Raw genomic sequence first — 21,197 nt, forward strand, 5'->3', positions numbered from 1 at the left:
GCGCCCCCGCGCCGGGCCGGGGGCCGGCCGAGCCGAGCGGGGACCGTGCCGTCAGCGCCAGCCTCCGCACGGGCTGAGGGGTGCCGCCGCCGCGCCGGGAGATGAGCCGAGCTCTGCCGGGTGGTCGTTAAAGGAAGGATGACCGCTCCCGCCCTGCTGCCGCTCTCCGGGCGAAGACTGCCCCCCCTGAACCTGGGGGCCTCCTCCTTCCCGCACCACAGGGCTACCTTGAGACTCTCCGAAAAATTTATCCTCCTCCTTATTCTTAGTGCCTTCATCACCCTGTGCTTCGGGGCGTTCTTCTTCCTGCCTGATTCCTCGAAGCACAAACGCTTTGACCTGGGTTTGGAGGATGTGCTAATTCCTCACGTGGATACCAGCAAAGGGGGCAAAAACCTCGGAAGCTTCCTGATCCATGGGCAAGGACACGACGAGCACCGGCACAGGTAAGTGGTTTGGTTTCCAGTAAGGACACGGTGCATCACTTTTGCTGCTATGGCAAGTGAATCCAGATGGGAGTAGGACTGGGTTCAAGAGAGACCCTTAAAAAGGGCTTCCAGCTGGCCAAAGCACTGTAGCTTTCAGGTGCTTTATCACCCCACCCCCTCCTGCAAACTATCTGTCTTTAAATGTAATGTCTTTTTTTTTTTTTTTAATGTTTCTCTCTGGCAAATGTAAAAGTTATGATTGCTTACCATGTGTAAAAAGAGGTTGCTGTCTAGAAGCATTTTAGTGTTTGGGCAGGCCCATGAAAAGTGAGAGTCCCTCGCATCCTGCTGCTGCTACTCTCTCCAACAGCACTATGGCTTCCCAATGTATTCCAGCTTCCGAATTCTTTTCTGCATATCCTTGCATCCTTCAGCTGCTGTATGTAGCTGTGTCTCCTTGTTTTCTTTTCAAATGGGAATTTAATTTTGGCCTTCTTAAGTAGCTAGTACTATAAGGTTAAGGCTGAGCTCTCCTCCATTGGGTAGATGATTGTTTTCCCATGCTAGGCAATACCCTAGATCAGTCATGGAAAAAACGAGTGATGTTACAACATCTGTGGGAATACTATAAGTGGTTGAAAAACTGCTAAATCTTTTCCATAGGTTTTGCCTCCTGACTCAAAGCACCTCTTTGGTGAATAGTATACATAGAACTCTGATAGAGATTTCATGTGGTGTCCCAAAGGCTATTAGCCTGTGATGTGCAGGAGATAAAATTAGTGTAGATGGCATAATTGCTTTTTCTGGCTCTTAAAATCTGTTCTTTTAATGTTGTTCCAGAGAATCAGAGGTGTCGGTGATTAAATTTCCTTAAATCTGTTTGCCAGTGTAAATAAATTGGAAGTAAAACAGTAGTTAAGTGTAAAAGGGGTAAATATCATGCTGTTGATAGTCTGAGGCCACCTAAAGCTTTGTGCAGCACAAGTCTCTAAATGTTCAAGACTGGATCAGGTGGAGTTAAACCTCAAACTGAGATTCAAAAACTTAAATGAGGGTTTTGCAGTATATTTGCTTCTAATTTATATTAATTACTTAAATCACCTCCTAGTGCCTGGATCATAGATAAGTGAAGCTGACTAATCTCTCTTCAATGTCAAAGATATGTAAAATGGGATTATGGTGAATGATAAAATATAATATGCTCTTCAGTACTTACACTAGTAATATAATGAAATTTAAAGAAATGTTACTTATGCTGATAGTGTTCCTTCAGGAACAGTCTGAAATATATTTATCTTTTTGACATATTGTAAGAATTATTTAAAGGTTATTTATGCTAGATTAAAAGGGGGAAGTAATTGCCTGTTTTTATTGCTGTTATGGGTTATAAAGACTTCCTGAACACTGTGGTATTTTTCCTTAAGGCATCTTTGCTGTTTGATGTCTTGGAGCACTTATGAGCTCTTTCTCCTGCCTCACTAACTGAAAGGGATGGATGCTTAATACTTAACACAGACTTTTCCTGTCAATAATGTTAATTTGCTGGTGCAGTTAAATGTTGCACAAAGTATAAGTTTAGACATTCTGACTAATATGCCCTTGAAGTTCTCATATTTAATTTTTTGTTTGTTTCTTTGTGGTCTTGTTATTTCTGAATTTAACCAGTCACTGTGGTCTCATGCAGTCAAAATCGAATTCTAAAATAGAAGACAAATGAAACAAACCCAGAAATTTTCAAAACTCCAGCTCTGAATGTATCTTGTGTTGCTGACTGGATGGGACATAGAAAAAGGCATTTGTTAATACTGAGCGTTCTGAACTGATGTTCTTGATTCTTATAACCTACCTACTTGGGTCCTTGTCAAGTTTCCTTTTTAAGTGTAGTTCCTGAGGCTACAGTTTCAGGAATGGTATTAAGAAGTGTGTACTGCTTTTATCCTTCATTTGTAGTTGAACAGTAACTTATTAACTGTTGGAGCTAAATGCATTTTGTTTATTTGGGCTCTGTCCTTAAAAGAAGTGGTTATCAGTTAACTCTTCTATGGTTCCTATGAAAGCAGTAAATGTGTATACCCATCCCGCACGCATAATCCAAATTGTCCCGTGTCATGCTCAAATTTTATGACTGTCTCTTGGTTTGTAGTTGAACAAGAATAAGTATTATTGCTTTAGTCCTGCAAACCAGTGGGTTATCCTAAGCATGTCTTAGTTAAAAAGGCCTGCTTGCTTAACCTGCTTGGAAGACCTTTGTGTGAATGCTGCAGGATCCATTATGAAGAGTAGTTATATACTTTACTTCTGGAGCAACTTTCTTGGCTTGTTATCATTAGGCTATTTGCCGGTTTGGAGTTGACATGGTCAATATGCAGGAAGAAGAGACACTCCCTTGTCAGTGTGGGTGCTCAGCTACTGTTACTTGGTTGCAGAAGCATTGACTAAGCTAAGCCTGGTTTGACAGTCAGTTTTGTGAGAAAGGTCTTCAGTAGTGAATTCTAGATCACTTATCCCAGTTTGGGATGAAAAGCTTGTTCAATTTACCATCAAGGAGCAAACTCAAGTGGCAGCTAGCCTACTGGTTGTATTTTTTGAATAGCACTTATGAGCTATGAAAAAGAGATCAAGAGAAAATATTCTCCCCTGAATCATCAGTAGATTGTGGTCTCAAATGTGAAGTGGGCTAATGAATTGACAAGATGTTCTCCCAAGAATTGTGGGACTTCAGAAGATATTGGGTGGAAGGTCATTCATATGAAGTATACCCTTAATCATGAAATGACAGGCATGTTGATTTAGTGACTAAGGGAAAGTGTGTTTTCTGTGAATGATAGTATTGACCTTTATAAAATGATTAAAAATTATGTATCTTTGTTATGCAGCTCTTTATGCATCTAGGATATAATATTTTAATCCTCCTTTTCCCCTGTCCCCTAAAACTTGAGCTTGATAGGCTAGTGGAGTATATGCATATTTCTGTCTTCCAGCATAATGTAGTGAGGATGTAGGTAGAGGGCTATCATACAGGCTTGCTTTAGTGTTGAGCGTACAATAATGATTCTCACTAGAAATTCTCTGTATTTCCTGACACCGCTTTCTTACATCTCCCTTGGACCTTCTTGACATTCTTGAGTGTTTTTATTAATCTAGTTATAGTGGATATCTCTTGGAGACATTATCTTTACTTTTTCCATTAACTTTTTTTTTTCCTGCTCCTGTCCCTCCTCCCTTCTGCCCTGCCTTGCAGAAAAAGGGGGGAGGGAATCCCCACCCCCTTGCTGGCAGTCTTATTTGTTCAGGAATTAGTGTCCTTCCTGTCATCCAAAGAAAAATGGCTTTCTTACAAGAAAATATTTGAAATCTGAAACAAAGCTGTGATTGATATTTTGGGGAACAGATAAGCTGTTTTGCAAGTTAATATTCATTTTTTGCTTTTCATTTCAGGGTAATTGCTTTATGTATACTTCCAGGGTAGGACATGGGGAATGGATTGGTAATATAAAGGTTCATATCTTGTGTCCAGGAGGAAGGAGAGTGGAAAAGACTAGTCTGGGATCTTCTGAAGAAATGTGCATGCACACCCTTTTTAAAAATCCACTTCACTTCTCAAAGATGAATTTCTTTGTTTCAAATAGGATATTGCAGAGGCTCTGGAGCAAGAGAAGCACAGTTTTGAAGACAGATCTTGACCTACAAACTAGTGTCTTGCAAAACTTAGGAAAAGTGACAGTTATCCAAAATCCTGCAACAAACTTGTGCATCTTTCCTGCCATACTAGAACACTTAAGCTGTTTCTCCCTCACCATTTTCTTTACAGCTATTTTTAGGTACTTTGTTCTTCTGTACGAGTTCTGAAAGATAGATTTGGAGCCAAAATAAAATGTTCATGTGGTTTCTTGCCACCTAATGTAAATGAGTGAGAATGCAGATGCCATATAATCTCCTTGATTTATCAGATTTCTTTAAATCAGACTATCTTTAATATGAAAATTGAACAGATGTGTTTAATGATGTGTCAAGCAACTGCTTTTTATATTACTTGACAAAAATTGAAATCACTTCTGTTGTAAAAGTATATTAATCATAGAAGCAATAAATATGTAATTTTATGAGCTCAAACTTGCCAAGCCACTTCGTAATAGCACTTGGACTATTGTTGTGTCAACAGTTCAGTCTTTCAAAATTTGCAGAGCTGTATCTTCAGCTGCTAAATTCTTGTGTATTACCTCAAATCTAAGTCCTGTGTATGCTTAAAAAAAAGAAAAAACTCTTGCCAACAGATTGGTAGCAGGTGCTCCTAATACAACTGACCCCTCAATTGCCTACTTACTGTGTAAACAGGTATAGATCAGTGCAGATTATGTCTTTGACTTTGTTCCTGTGAAGCTAAGGAATATTGGCTTCTATATTATGCAAAAATGACAAGCCTAGCAGTTTGTTAGGACCAGTTGTGTGTCAGCAGTTGCATGGCAATAGTCTGAAAGCACTCTTCTGTTGCTCAATATACAGTGATCTTTATGACAGTAGCAGCTAAGCATCTCTACTTTTAAGAGGTAAAAGTAATAAGTATAATTCTGAAGAACTTTGTCTTAGTTTTCCTTTATGCTCTTTAATTTTTTTTTTTTGAAAGCAATGTGAAAGGCTTAATATGTTTCCTTTGAATCCTTTTATCTTCTGTGGTCTATATGGTTTAATCAGCCGTAGCAGAAGCGGGCAGAGGAAATAACTTAAACTTCTATTATTCAGTGGAATTAGTGTCTTCTGTCTTCTCTTGCCAAGCCGTCAAGTGTAAAATTGCATAAAGCAATTCTCCCAGTTCTTCCAGTTCTTCCCCCCACCTTTACTTTAGCCATAGCTCATTAAGTGCAATGTTGAGTATTTGCTATTGTGATACAGTTTAAAAAAAAAAAAAAAAAAAAAAACCCTCACCTTTTTCACTGAAAACATAGTAGCCACTGTGGCATCTGGGGCCAAACTCAGTACTTGTTCAAATTTTTGCTGCATGAAGTTGAGACTGTCTTCAGAGCAGATCTCAGTCTCTGGAATATGGGCAGCAAGTTTAAGCTGCGGTGCTTGGTTTAGAAGTTAAGGGACTTTTAGGGTCCAACATGCAGGAGATGTAGCTCTTCATGGTGATAGCTGTGGAGCTGAAGAGGGTGGGACTAGTCCGTTTCAGGTTAGGGTTCAAAAACATCTGGTATATCTACTGCAGAGAAGTTAACTGTCTGGTCTCAGTCTTCAGCTATCCACGCTATTGCAAGAGCACTGTCCTCCATCTTTCCTTATCAGGAGATGTTTTTCAGTTGGAGTTTTTAATAAACCCTCGTCATTCTTTGTTCTAGGCTCCATTTGGAGAGAGGACCAAGAAATAATGCTGGTACTTGGAGATGTATGGAAATTTGTCCTTTGACTTCTTCTGGAGCCCCCAAACCATACTCTTTAAAACTTCATTTGAGCTTCTCTTGAAGTTAGGTTGGACTATGGGAGAGGTACCCCCTTGTATTATTTCACAAGGTTCTATTGAAATTAGTTAATTATATAATAACCTGAGAAGTGCATTTGTATTTGATTTACAAAATGCAAATTCTAGACCATCTGTCTAGATGTCCTCCCTCCCTTCCCCTCCTGTCTGCTTCTTAACAGTGTGTATCACATGTAGAGTGCTTCTTTCTTCAAGTTTTCCTGCTGTATTCCATTTTAATAAAGTATTTTATGTGGATTTCCTGTAGTATGGAAGTGAGGGGACTAGAGCTGGTGTTCTCCAGTCTTGCCTTTCTGGTTTAAGAAAAATTTAAACCTGTTAATTGTGTGCATGCTGAAAAACGATTGGGTGTGGGAAAACTGCAGAAAGTCTGCTTGTTGGATTTAGGCCAGGTAGAGGGTGGGCGGCAGTGGTACTTTGGTTCATTTGGAGTTTTGTAGATTAAAATCTCAAAAGAACTTCAGCATAAGTGTGGGTTATTTGATGATGTTAGCAACAGTGTAAGGAATAGTAAGCCACATGGATAACTGTGGATATTCTACAGTATGAGTTCTTCGATCTTCTGATCTCACCAATTTATTGTAGTAAATACAAACATCCTGGCCCTTGTCAGCTAGTTTGGAGTTTCAGGTCTTTGTGTTTCCTTATAGCAAATGTATGTAAAACTAATCGTAAGTTTGGTGATATCATATGTTTTGTGTACATGTTTTCATAACAGTTGAACTGAGACTAAACATGGGCAAAAGGTGCAAAAATCTTGTGGAGATTACTTGTTGCTCTTACATGCTAGCAGTTTCTCTCAGCTTGCATAAGGGAAACTGATATCAATCTGCATATGAGATTTTGAGGTTTACAGCATTGTATTCTCAGATTAGATTTGTCTTAGGAAAGTATTATGGCCTCGAATCTTTTATCTGTGAATTTCTATAAAAGCATATGTTAATGTTTTCCCCCAGAGATATTTTGAAAAAGTCTTAATTTGCCTCTTGTGTCCTTCCTCTTCCTTAAGAAACCTGTGAAGTCCAAAACATGATCAGTGCTTTTATTCCATCATCCTCCATTTTTATTGTTGCAGCTCCGAATGTTCAGAAATGTTTGGTGTGACAGGTATAGAGTTATTTACCATCACAGTTATTCAAAGTGGAATTTCAATGTGTTGTGATATAGCTTGTAGGATTTATTCTTTTGCCTTCATTTCCAGTTGCAGACTCGAGTGCCGTAATCTGTCTTAATTCAATAACTAGACTGTCACTTTATTACTAAAATTCCTAGAGTTCTGTTGCAAGTTAATTGCTTGTGGCGAGGGGGGAGGAGTGTTCAACAAGGTAAAGATAATGAGGCAAAAGCAAGGAGAGAGAAATTAAGGAAAAACCCTCCACAAAGCCTTAGGGGAAGAACAGATTGACTCTAAATGTCCTCTCTGATTACAATTTTTCCGAGTACCTGAATTTTGCAATGTACTTATTTACCTCTATTTGGTCCATGTGGTTTCCGTTGTTATTCTTTGAATTGAAGAATTCAACAAATGAATTCAAGAAATAAGAGCAGTCTTTTTCTAATTTTCTTTCTTCCATTTCCTTAAATTTTTTTCTAAGTTTTTTTGCATGATAATGAAAATGTAGTGTCTATGTATGTTATTTTTATTTTTTTTACATTTTACTATCTAGTTCTATGGAGAGCGAATGCACACATCCATAGCTGGAAAATAGGGTTGCAAATTAAGGCTTTAGCAGGAGAGAGGGGAGTTTTAAGGGATGCTAACAGGAATAGGATGCATTACTGAGGTTATAACAAACATTGGGATAAAGAAGCTCAAAGACACTAATGTATAGAAAACTGGACTTCGTTAGCTCTGCCGCTCATAGGATTTGTTTATTCAGACTTTGGATCATTTTTGATTCCTTCTTGCTGCCTACAATTTTTTCAGTATGCTTAAGATGCAAACCCATGAACTGGATTATGTTGCATATGGTATTCAACATTATTTTCATTAATATTTTATGTGCTTTCTTTTACTTTTTAATCACATCTTAAAACTTCAGAGGATTTTGTAAAAGCTTCCCCAACTTCTTGCTGTAGTGCCACTGTTGAGGCTTACAGCAGACAGATAGGCATTTAAGGGCTTATGGTTTTCTTTTGTTTTAAAAATTATAATCTGGTCAACATGGTATGACCAAATTATTTACAGAATTAAGGGAATGCCTATGATGAAAGTACTTGCTGTGTAATGTATTAAGAGCTCTTAAATGAGATTAAATGTGGAAATTGACATTTGTATTTGCTGCTGTTAATAAACATGAAGTAATGCGTGCTGTTTGTATCCTGGAAGATGTTTGTAAGATGACATTCATCTCCGTTCAGGTTAAGCACTGCTTACTAGGCCTGCAAGGCATTCGAAGTTTGTACAGACAGGTAGCTTAAGTTTCTCCTCTTCAGTAATTTGTCATCACTTTTCTCCTGGAGCTGCTGACATGTTTTAGCTGTTCAAATGTACTATCAAGCCACTTTATGGGCAGATGGCTCTCAGTGGTAAATCGAACTAATCCATTTTACTTTTTATTGAATCAATCTAATGTGCTCACAAATGGTAAGAAAAAATCTAATCTGTGGGAGTGGCATTTTCCTTACAGCCTTCAGCTGGAAGTGGATGGTCACATTTGCCATATTCTTGTTCTGTGAGCATTCTGACAGAGATGTAAACTTATGCTGAATCTACTGGTTTCAGTTGCGCTTGTGGTTTAGTTCTGTTGGCTAGGAAAAATAACTAAATTTAAATAATGCATGTAGCATTTCCTCAGCAGGTTTTTCTGGCTATGTTGCTGCTTTTACAAATTTATCGTATTTTGAGTGTGTGTTACTATTTTCTCTATGTATTGTATACAAGTTACAGAATCTTTTTTTTGCTGTAGAATACTTGCATTCTCTCTGTAGTGTATTTGGGGGGAAGGGGGAAAAATCCTAAACTGACTTTTTGGACCACAAATTTTCTGCATGTAAAGACTAGCAGAATGTCACAGAACATTTTGTATGCCTTTTCAAAAAAAAAAACACAAAAAAACAGTAGAGTGAACAAAAAATAGTTGTACTATGAACTGTTGCCGTGTTTCTAGTGAGCTTTTAAATCACTTATTAATGGAGGTTTATTTTGGAAATACTGATACTGTTTTATTCTAAACTTCACAGTTGCAGATGATGCAAGCATGTGCCCATTTTCCCTGTGCTATACTCGCACATTCTTAGTTTCTTAAAAACGTCTGTTCTGCTGTTGGTTTCTATTTGAGTGGAAAGTGTTCTCCAAATTATTAAGTAACGCATGTATTGAATTCTGAATTACAATGCACAGTGTTTTGGAGAAGAGAATATTCCAGAGTAGTAAGTGCATGATTGAGTCCTGATATTATAGAGGGAATGTTTCTATAGTGAATTTGGATCCCTATTTTTTTGTGAATTAATTCAGCTTTTTAGAGACAGTGGAATCCATGGCAATTAAAATCATGATGGGTCCCTGAAACAGCTGATTTGCAGTAAGTAAACAAATCTAAACACGTGAGAAGTTTGTGTCTTTTGTCTTCTTGGGACTTTGAGACTGTTGGGGGATTCCTGGGAACCCTCTGAGGAACTTAAGGGTGTCCTTACTGAGGGGTAAGAACAGCTAGGTAAGGACAACCACAAGAGGCCTTAACTTCTTAGAAGCTCTAGCAGCTGCTAAGGAGCTCTGTCAGTTGCCCTGAAGGGGGATGTTGGAGTTCCAGCTGAGCTCTGATTAGGGAGGGTCAAGCACCCTTTTAGTCAGTGTTAGGGAGAGGCCTTTATAAGAGCCAGGCCCAGAGCACAGTTAACAGATGCAGTGGTTTGTGCAGCAGGGCACAAAGGACAGCCTGGCAGCACTGGTCAGATGAGCACATGTGTCCTCAGGCATGGTGGTGATGCACCACAGGGCACATTCCCCAACAGCTATTAGAGTAACTGTTCCTGCAACATGAAAGACTTTGCAGATGGAGCTTCAGAAGGAAGATGTAGCCCTGCAAGCCTTGGGCTGCAGGGAGTGCCTCAGGCCTCTGTCTGGGGCTGATGGTCTCTTTGCCTGCAGGAGCTCTGCAGTGGTCGAGGAGCTGAGCTGCTAAGTCAAGAAGCTGCAGGAGGAGGCCGGCAGACTGGGCAGCATCAGAAGGAGACTGACTAGGTCTTCTGTGAGCCTGCAGCTTCAGGAACGCAAATCCCCAACTGTAGCAGAGGGGCAGGCAGTGTTGGTGCCTATCAGGTCAGGAAGTGGAAGCTCCTGCAATGGTGAAGGCTGGAAGCTGGTAACTTGTGGCACCAGGAGGAGAGCTCCTGCTCCACCAGAAGACTTGGAGGTTTGCTGCTGGCTGGAACTCACATTTGGGATTTTGTGGAGAGGCTTGTCCAGTCTTTGAACTATTACCCCCTGCTGCTCTCCCTTGTGGGCGCTAGCAGTGCTACTGGGGAAACCTGGAAAGTATCAAATGTGACTGCATGGCTCTGAGGGTAGTGGTCAAGGGCATGGGGACCCAGGTGGTATTTTCCTCCATCCTGGCAATGAGGAGGAAGGGCCTCAGGAGAGGACTAGATGGATCCTGCAGATCAACAATTGGTTGCACAGTTGGTGATGACAACAAGATTTTGGTTTCTACAAATATGGGATTTTCTTCAAGGACCAAAACTACTTGGTAGGGATGGGATCCAACTGACAAATTTGGATTTGTAATGGGGTAATAGTATCTTTGCTAACAGGCTGGCCAGGCTGGTAAGGAGGGCTTTAAACTAGGAACAATGGAGGTGGGAGAGAATGACTAATGGTGGAGTAAGGAAGTGGTGGATGGAATTGGAAACCAAACAGTCTGGGGTGATGTAAACAGAAGGAACTTCTTAATCAACTAAATGGGGCTAAAGTGGAATCACCCCAAGTGCAAATAAGTGCCTATGGGACTAACCATGTTATGAAGAAAGCTCTCATGCCCTTTCTAGGAAGTCAGGATGCTGGGCTGTGTCTCTGAAGTGCCTGTACACTAATGCATGCAGCATGGGTAACAACCAGGAGGAAATGGAAGTCTGTACAGTTGCAAGGCTATGATCTCATTGGGATCACAGAGACATGATGGGAAAGTTCACACATTTGGTCTGCTGCAATGGATGGATACAGGCTCTTTAGGAAGGACAGGCCAGAAGGGTGAGGAGGGGAATCACCCTTTATGTGTGAGAGCAACTAGAATGCACAGAGCTCTGCTTGGGGACAGGTCAGGGGTTGGCTGAGAGCTTATGGATTAGCAGGCAGACCAGCATGGGGGGTGATGTCGTTGCTGTCTGCTACAGACTGCCTGATCAGGAAGAAGGAGTCAAAGCCTTCTTCAGAGAATTGGAAGAACCTTCATGTTTGCAGGCCCTGGTGCTCATGGGGTACTTCAACCACCCTGATACCTGCTGGAGGGACAACACAGCAGGGTGCAAGCAATACAGGTTGCTGGAGTGCATTGGTAACATCCTAAAACAGGTGGGAGCCAATGAGGAGAGGTGCTGTGCTTGTACCTCATACTTGCAAACAAGGAAGGACTGGTAGGAAATGTGGAAGCTGGGGGCAGCCTTGGCTGCAGCAACCATGAGATGGTGGAGTTCCGGATCTGGTGGGGAGGGAGCAGGGCAGAAAGTAGCATCACAACCTGGACTTCAGGAGAGAAGACTTTGGTGTGCTAAGGGACCTGCTTGGAAGAATCCCATGGCAGATGGCTGTGGAGGGAAGAGGTGTCCAAGAAAGCTGGTTGGTATTCAAAGATCACCTCCTCCAAGCTCAAGAATAGTCCATCCCAGCAAGCAGGAAATCAAGCAAAGGTGGCAGGAAGCCTGCATGGATCAACAAGGAGCTCCTGACTGAACTCACCAAAAAAAAAAAATTTTTTTTGCAAGAGGTGGAAGCAGGGACAGGTGGTCCAGGAGGAATATAGAGACACTCTCTGAGCATGCAGGGATGAGGTTAGGAGAGCTAAAGGCTACCAGTTGAAACTGGCAAGGGATGTGAAAGGCAACAAGAAAGTCTTCTGTTAGTACATAAGCAGCCAAAGGAAGGCTAGGGAAAATGTGGGCCTCCTGCTAAATGAAGCGGGGACTCTGGTGACAAAGGAGAGAGAAAATGCAGAGATACTGAATGCTGCCTTCACCTCAGTCTTTACTGGTGAGATCGACCCTCAGGAGTCCCAGGCCCCTGAGACCAGCGGGGAAGTCTGGAGCAACGAAGACTCTCCCGTGATGGTGGAGGATCACTTAAATTGTACATACACAAGTGTATGGGACCTGACAGGTTGCACTCCTGAGTGCTGAGGGAGCTGGCCAGTGTCACTGCAAGGCCACTCCTAATTACCTTCAAAAGGTGATAGTCATCAGGAGAGATTCCAAAGGGACTGGAAGAGAGCAAATGTCACCCCTGCCTTTAAGAAGGGCAAGGAGGAGGATGCGGGGAACTACAGGCCAGTCAGCCTCCCCTTGATCCCTGTGAAGGCGATGGAGCAACTAATCCTGGATACTATTTCGAGACACACGAAGCACAAGAAGGTGCTTGGGAGAAGTCAGCACGGATTTATGAAGGGGAAATTGTGCTTAATCAACCTGATAGCCTTCTACGATGAGATGACTGGCTTGGTGGGTGAGGGGAGAGCAGTGGATGTCATTCGCCTTGACTTTAGGAAGGCTTTAGTCACTTGTCTCCCATGCCATCCTCATAGACAAGCTGATGAAGTGTGGGCTAGATAAGTGGTTAGTGAGGTGGACTGAAAACTGGCTGAATTGCTGAACTCAGAGGGTTGTGATCAGTGGCACAAAGTTCGGCTGGAAGCCAGTCACTAGTGGTGTTTCCCAGGGGTCGATACTGCAGTTAATACTGTTTAACCTCTTCATTAATGACCTGGATGATGTGGCAGATGGGCACCCTCAGCAAGTTTGCTGGTGACACAAAACTGTGAGGATGTAAAAAAACAGATTTGCTTCAGTCTTCACAAAATCGCAGAATAGGTGGAGTTGGAAGGGACTACTAGAGATCATCTAGTCCAACACCCCTGCTCAACTATGGTCAGCTGCAGCAGATTGCCTAGGACCTGGATTTTGAGCATCTCTAAGGATGGAGACTCCACAACCTCTCTGGGCAACCTCTTCCAGTGTTCAGTGTTTTCTTGTGTTGAGATGGAATTTCCTGTTTCAATCTGTGCTCATTGCCTCTCATTCTGTCGTTGGGCACTGCTGAGAAGGAATCAACAAACTGAATTTTTTACTTCAGTTTTATCTCTGTATTTGTATCTAATAAATCACTGTTTTAACCAGCTGTTGTTAATTCTGAGCTGTTAAAAATTTTATTTAGACATTTAAAAGCAGTAATGTTGGAGCTGTGGTTGAAAAATTGGTACAATATGAATGTTTTGCCTATTTGTATGTGAAATGAAGTAATGATCCCCATCCCAAATAGAGGGAGGGGAGGAAGGAAGGAAGGGAACTTGTCTGCTTTGCAGTAACTGTCAGCCTGATGAGGGTGAATTTTTTTTGAGAATTTTGTATTGTGATTGTGAACTTTCTTATTTTGAAAGATGGTATCTATGGAAGGATACCATGCTTTCTCTTGTTCTTTGATATCTATGAATTGCTCTGTGAAGTGGAAGTCAGTTATTATTTGTCATTTTAACACATATAGTTGTATGTGAAACTTTAAAACAAGTGGCTAATGAGGTGACTAGAACTTGTACTGGAAGTTTTTTGCAAATAACTTCCTATATAAGCTTGTTGCAGCTTTTTCTTGTAGTGAGGTTGCCAAACAGAATGATTGGGAATCATTCAGAGTTGTAACCAAGGGAGGTCTTAAAAAAAACAGAACACACTTTCAGTCTTGGTATTACTTGACATGAACAAATAAAGTGATGGAAGAGAACCTGGGATCTTTCTGACAGTCTTTTACTCAATCATATGTTGGTATTGCAACATTTGTTAGCTACTTGCTGGCAAGAGGAGGCTGTGGGAACAGTACTTTGGCTCATTCAGTAAAATGCCTAACGGTGATTTTGTTCCCATATGTGTTTTTGAACTAATAGAATTTTTGTGACTGTGCTACTAACAGTATACATGAACTCTAGGTCTTTGGTCTGTTTTTTTTAATATGTCTGTAGTTTTTTGTTTGTTTTGGTTTCTGTAAATCACTTGGGAGCACTAATTCTATTCAGATGGATGTGCTATTGCAGTTATGCAGAGTGGTTTGCTTGACTTCTCCCCCCTCCCCTATTTAGACATAACTTACTCAGAATAGCATCTGACTGTCACACTACAGTGGGACTAGCTCGTGCAGTCTACTGCCATTACAAAGAAAAATGGGGCTTGACATATTGGTGTCAATTTGGCAAGATGCCTGAATCGTTATGCTCAATGAAATACGTGACGTTTCAAGTGGTAAAGTAACCTGCAGGAATACTTGCAGGAGGAACTCTGAGGCACTGCAAAGAAAATGCCATGTTTACTCATTCTAGAAGGTTCGGGTATTGACACAAGTCATCTGATCAGTTGATCAACTGATCAGCAGTTTCTTTAGTCCATCAGGGTATATAACTTTATTCAAAATTTTCATACTCTAGGATTTGCTGGTGATGGTCCTGAGAAAATTTAAAATGCTATTGAGTTTAAAAGAACCCCCCCCAAGCAAATGCCTATGGAGCTTCCTTTCATACAATAACAAGTAAACAAACCAGCAGCCACCCCCAACTCCAAATGGTGTGTATAATTTTTGAAAAATTCATAATCTCTTGCTATTCTTAGGTTCCTTAGCAAGTTTATTTTGTTCTTTCACAGATTCAGAGTATAGATTAAAAAAAAAAGAGCAAACTGTGTAATACTATTATTCCAGTAACTAGGAAAATATACGGAAACTTAAAAAAGAAAAAAACCTCAAAATATTCCTTAAATCTTATGCTTAGCTGAAAGTCATTTTTCTGTCTGCTTTGCTTGCATCTTCCACTGTAACATGTGATGCAAAGCATCTTAAAGTGCCTCAGCCATAAGCTTCCTTCCTCACTAGTTTTCAGATGGGTTCAATAACACTTAAGCCTTTTGCGATTAGAAAACTGTATATTTACTTTGAACTATTACAAAAATTTTTATGGCAGCCAGTTTTTGGTTTTATATTTTTAGCTTCCATTCTACCTCTCCTTATAAATCAGTCATTTTTAGCGATTTGACAATACCACTTTCAGTTCAGTGCTCAACATTTCAAATAAAACTGGGCTAAGAATGTGCTGAGTGTTATCCAATGACTGAGTAATGGGAGACATCTAAAGCCATCTGTCCTTGCCATTCTTCCAACTGCAGATTTACAATTACAAAAAATTACAGTTACAAACAATTACAAAACTTACAATTACAGCATCACCACCTTCTCTGCTATTTTTAGCTGGGAAAGTGGTGGTGGGGAGTAGGAGGAGTTGGATGGAAGTATGCTGTCCAGAAGTTTTTCTTAGTTCTTTATGCTATACTGTGTTTCAGATCAGATATCCTTTGCCCAAACCTGTCTCAACCTTTTTTCTCCCACAAAAACTTTGCTGTGTGCTGGCTAGTACTGCCTTATGTTCTTTTAAAACATGAAGAATAAATTTTAACCCCTAAGAAACAAAAGTAAATAAAAGCCTCCATAAACTTCAGAAGCTCTCAAGGATGAAAGCTAAATTGGATGTCAAAGCCTATCTTCAATATCATGTTTTGTGTACTTTATTTTTTTCTTCCTTCCCTTCTCTGTGGAATCCATAATGATAATGACTAAAAGCTGGAGAAGGGAGGCTGGTGAGTGCACAGAGCCAGTTAGACGCAGCTATTTACTGAGGATTAATGTGCTTACCACTGCAAAGCAGGAGCCTGATGAGTCCCTGCTCACCTGGCAGGTGCAAGTTAAGTAGGATGTCAAAGCCTCTTCTGCTCAACCTCCTTTGCTACTCAGAATGGGCTGATTCTTGATCTTACTGAGTCATTATATTCTGATTCCACTTTTTTCCTTAAGGTTTCATGCCTTTCTGTGTCAATATTTTTCTCTTGATTTAAGTTACTGTCTCAGCAATCTCACTCTGATTTTTGTAAAGCTGTGCCAAAGCTCGTGTTAGATCTTGAGTCATAGATAGTTGTACCTCTTGGTCGGGTGATCTTGGGACTGCATGCCTGTTTGCTCTGGCCCAGTATATTTGAAACTGTTGGGTCTGAACTTCTGAAAATAAACATGATTTTATTGCACGCAGCCAGTGAAGGAAATAGTGTCCTCCCCCCCGCTGCACTTCGAGTTTCCATTAGTCAAATCAACATCATTATCTTGTTTAAATCATCTCTTCCTTAATTATGTACTATTATGAATAGTAATTTGTTAGGGAAATGACTAACAATTTCATGAAAAAGGTAAGGGAGTTGCTATAATCAGCTGAGCTAATGAAACTGATTTTGGTTTGATTTTTGAGAAATCAAATATTTGGCTACAGCTGTCTGTAAATTGCATGACTTGTTTTGGGGAATTTAGAAAATTGACTTTAGAGGAGAAGAGAAAGGAAGTCTGACTTTATACAGTGGATCTATATGGGTTTGTATTAAGCAGCATTAACAAAGATAGATTCAAAAACAATACATAATATGTGCTATGTGGAAGATCTGAGAAGATTATAGCGATGAAAACAAGTGAACAATTGGTGAGCAATTTTATATCCCTGACTCTTCCTTCATTTTAGATGAATGTTCTGAACTATAGTACTTATGTGTATTTTCTGTCTTGGTAGTGTCAAGAATAGTTTGTGTCCATCTCATCTGTTGTTGTATACATCATAAAGTCTGTAGTCCATGAAACATTTTAATATTGTGTATTTCACAATTGTGTATATTCCTAATTGTGCTGATAGCTGTTAATCAGCGCCTCATTGCATTAGTTTAATCTATAATAATTTTCATATGTTTCTGAAAAAAACATATCCCTGATACTGCATATATGTACTGCTGATACATTGCTGTTTATATGTCATATTGTTTCATTTATTGTATCCTGACATATTTTATTACAGACATATATGAATGAAGATCCATTTAGCAATTCCCAGAGAATGCGAAGTCATCTTTAGATGATGCTGACTTAATTGTAATATATAGGGGTAGTTTACACATTGCAATTTCCTCTTTTATGCTTTTTTGCATTCTGCTGCATTTACCATCTTGATACTGACATATTCAACTTGTTTGTGGCTCTCTGTCATTCCTCAGACTCCATGCTGGACTTGGCTAACCTAGATAACTTTGTCAATAATATTGTTTACCCAATAGGGAAGACATTACAATGGGAAGGTGTCTTTTTCAGGGTGAGGCTTATCACTTACGCTCCTTGCGGTTTCCCCACGTATGGGAAACTCGGTTGCCTAATTTGTGGTGATGGTAGGGACTGTGTGTGTGTTCTCTCATGGCAAAAATGGTAACCGCTTCCCATATTCGTAAATGTACTAAGCAGTGTGAGCCTTATGTTGTCATATGTGGGGGTGGGGGAGTTATTGGACCATCTTTTCTTTTCTCACCTTTTTTTAAAGGGAAAAAAAACACCCAACATCTGATTATCTTTTCTTGAATCATAAAGTAGTTGATAAGTTTCCATATTAAAAAAAAATCCACCCCACTAATAAAAAGTGCTTAGAAGGCTAAATAATACGTCACACAGTTGTCTTTAATTTTGTCCATAAAGCAGAAGATGCAAGAACTTTGGGAGCAGTGAAACAGTGTGGATTAGACTGTATGTTATGATTTCCAGGTGTTTTGTCGCTCTTTAATTATTGTTTTGGCTAATTTGCCAAGCAAAGGTGTAAAACTTTACTGTTCTTTTCTTTTAACCACTCCAAGAGGTGTTCTATGGGAGAAGAACTTTTGTAGAATATTTCCATTTTAATTAATCCTGTATTACTATTGCAGTGTATCCATACTGTGGCCTGTGGCCTTTTACACTTATCAGCTTACCCTTAATGCACTTTATTCCTACTACACTTTTACTTTCCTTTTGAATCACAGTATGTAATCAGTGTTAGACGTGTGTGTTTATATAAATATTTTTTTTTTCCTGAAATAAGGACTGTCTTTACTGTCTTTAACAGCAGAACATTGCCTGCAGCTTCTGTACTCTCAGGATTTTCTTGTGTTATGTCATGAATATTTTCTGAGAGTTAATGAAATTCTGAGACTGAGATCAAATTAAATTTGTTTTATTGTTGTCCTGTAACTTTTCCAGTTTCTGTGAAGAACTACTTTCTGAACTTCTGTCACATAGGAGGAAAGGATTGCTGGTGACTGGTGTGATTCTGCCAATCCTACAGTGCAGGGAGCTGATCTGTGGCTTTCAGGCTGATCAAATGTTGCTCCCATGCCAGAAGGTTAATTGACCAGCACTGAAGCTGTGTTGGCCAGAAGGGTTGTGTATAACTGATTCCTGCTGGTGAGAGGAAGCAAGTGAACAGTAATTGCTGAGACCTGTATTTTTAGTTCCTATTTGGACACAGCCACACACCCATAAGTCTTTTGCCCCAGTAATGAAGACCTATTATCAGTCTCATCTATGGATAGCTTCTGGGAATTTGTCTTCCTCCTCAAGCTCTTTGCCATATAAAATTTTAAGTGCATGGCTTATGATGCCAGGAATGTTGACTGCTACTCTGATTCTAAGCAGATTGATGTACAGGTATCAATTTACCATGGAGCTAGATGGCAACATTCAAAGGAGGGAGATAAATCTGAGCACTACATGTGAACTGTCAGTAGAGTACTTAAAGCACTGTTGTTCCTGGGATTTGCAAAGCAACTCTGGGCAGGTAAAACAGCATTATGGAAGCATGGTAACTTGTGTTGACAGAACATCAGTGTGACAGTAGTCACTTCCTTAGAACTGTGTAGAACCTGCCAGAGGAAGTCCTGTGCAAAGAAGTCGAGTGCCATCTGCTTACCTGGAAGCTTGCCGCCTCTGAGTCTGCGTTATACAATATTTGCTACCCTCCCTTTGGAATAGCTTTTCTCTTTTTATGTATATTTTTGCTAGCTACCAACTTATTTCATATTTGAACAACTGAGAATTTTGAACGAGGACTGTGGCTATTGCTTTAAACTACTAACTTTCTCTAGCTGTTTTTTCTTCAGTTTGTGAGGGTCTTAAGTTTACTTCTGGAATTCAGACTTACAAGAAGACTCATGATGTAAAATGAGGGAGCTGTCATTTATTGTGGTACCCCCTTTGAACACAGACATCAGGATGAAGACATTAATTTATTTCTCCAGTATAGGGTGGGGAGATGGGAATAAGTAACTGGTTAGGAACAGGAACCTAGAGGAAGAAAGTGAGTCGGAGCAAGCAGAGGGCCCTGGTGGGGACTGGAAGCTGAGAAGCAGTAATTTTTTTTTTGGAAGCTGGGGATGGAAACTGCGCACTGAGCAAAATAAAAGAAGATGAAATGGCTGTGAAGTAGGGAAGAAGGGGAGGAAAGAGAAAGACACTAAGTAGGAAAAGATGAATGTTTTCTGAGGCATAAGAAGAGGCTGGTATTGGCTGAGTAAAATATGCAAGACTGATAATCAGTGTAACATTGGGAAGAGGCAATATTTGAAGTGAGCTGCTGCTCAATAATGAATAAATAAAATTTAGGATGGTAAGGAATGACCCTAGCTGATGGAGGAAGCAATATCTTTGGGAGAAACTGCAGGAGTGGAAACTGCTTGGCTGAGTGAGGAGACAGATGGGATAGTGCAGGAGGGAATGACTGAGGGTAATGGCCATGTGAATTTGTATGCAGAAGACGTACTCCTTATAGCTTGGGCTCTAGTTTAAAATTCCTGAGCGTGCAGTTCCATAACACTTGAAGCTCATGTCCTGTTTTCTTGTGTCCCTGGCTGTTCAGTCTTGCTGATACCCTTGCCACAACAGCAGTGTTTGGGCAGTCAGCCAGCTGGGAGGGCTGATTTGGCCAGAAATGATCAGTGATGTTCAGCTGGCTCATCTCATCACTCACTGGCTTGCTGTCTGGTCTCCTGAGTACCAGTGTACAGAGTAAGGGAGCTGGTTTTTGTAGGGCAGCTAAAGCTCTGAAATTTAAAGAATGATTTGCACAGGGATGATGGCAACATAAGGAATATTGAGTTATAGTATCTTTTATTTCATATATCAACAATAACAGTTGGAATATTGTTCATATTACTAATGCTTCAGTTATACATAAACAATATCAAACCTAACAAAACAGCGTCACCTGTGGTCATACAAACTTCATGCTGGCCCATTCATATGCTGATTGACTTGTTACAGAGCCACCATCTTTTTTTCTAGCTATTGGTGACTTTGTAGCAACACTAGGAAAGATGTGTTCCTGTGCACTGTCTGACTGGTGACTGGGAGAGGGTACTCATGCTGATGGTGGGCAACTTTCACTGATCCAAGGATACTCTTATGAATCCAGACCAGCATTCGCATGTAGTTTCTCTGCCTTGGGCATGCAGTGAAGGCAGGGTCCTCTTCTTCCCACTTGGAAATTGGGTCTGCAAATTGGTTTTCTCTGAGGTTGTCAGAAGAAATTTCCAAAACTTAACCTGCCATAGCTTGTATTATGGTCATTGGTAATCTCTAGTCTTGCTGTCGTATGGGTTGTCCAATAAGATAGTTTATTTATCTCGCCATGGTTTTATCTGATAGTCGTCAGTTTCCAGCAGGCACATGCCTTTTTATTGTTGGTTTTCACTATTCATCTCAAAGGTCAACAGTTAGTTTCCTTTTTTGCTATATGAGTCATCTTAAAGCTTCAATTTACACAGTTTTCTCTGGCTGACTATTTAGAGAAGGCTGTATGGACTTGCCCACAGAGGTAAGATTGCTCCTATTTCTTTCCCACTGTCAGCTTTTGCTGTCATCCAATCATACCATCAGCTAGTTCAGGAGGTTGAACCCTTGCAAAAAAAACCAGAAACAGCCAATATCCAAGAGAGCCCTACCAAGCCCCCAGATAGTCTACTGCATTGAGATCTTCAATCAGTTTGCCAGGTCCTGGTGCAAAGCTGAGTGGGACCTTCCACTTGGCAGTAGCTAGGTATTAGATCAGCTTAAATACAATGTAAAGCTGTAGCCTGAGTCTCTGTTTTTCTACTGCAAGCTGATACATGTGAAACCCTGTCAAGGTATTTTCTCTTCCTCTGCTGTTGACCTACATAGTAACTAATACCAGGAGGTTGTCATCCTCTATTAGCTCAAATTGTAGGGTCTGTCACGGATGTAGAGCTTCAAC

At 40.3% G+C, this 21,197-nt stretch overlaps 1 protein-coding gene across 4 annotated transcripts in view; it reads left to right on the forward strand.

Annotated features, from left to right (window-relative positions):
- The first annotated feature begins 17 nt into the window (after positions 1–17).
- MAN1A2 (mannosidase alpha class 1A member 2) overlaps positions 18–21,197 on the forward strand; it is a 158,259-nt gene continuing 137,079 nt past the window's right edge. For 3 of the 4 annotated variants that reach the window (XM_026061519.1, XM_026061521.1, XM_026061520.1), the window contains exon 1: positions 18–446. In XM_026061519.1, coding sequence (XP_025917304.1) covers positions 139–446 — 308 coding nt within the window. In that variant the 5' untranslated portion in view covers positions 18–138. The remainder of the gene's footprint in view (positions 447–21,197) is intronic. The other variant, XM_026061522.1, reaches the window with a different exon arrangement.

Source organism: Apteryx rowi, unplaced genomic scaffold (assembly GCF_003343035.1).
Source record: "Apteryx rowi isolate R43461 unplaced genomic scaffold, aptRow1 scaffold_181, whole genome shotgun sequence".
Lineage (NCBI taxonomy): Eukaryota > Metazoa > Chordata > Aves > Apterygiformes > Apterygidae > Apteryx > Apteryx rowi.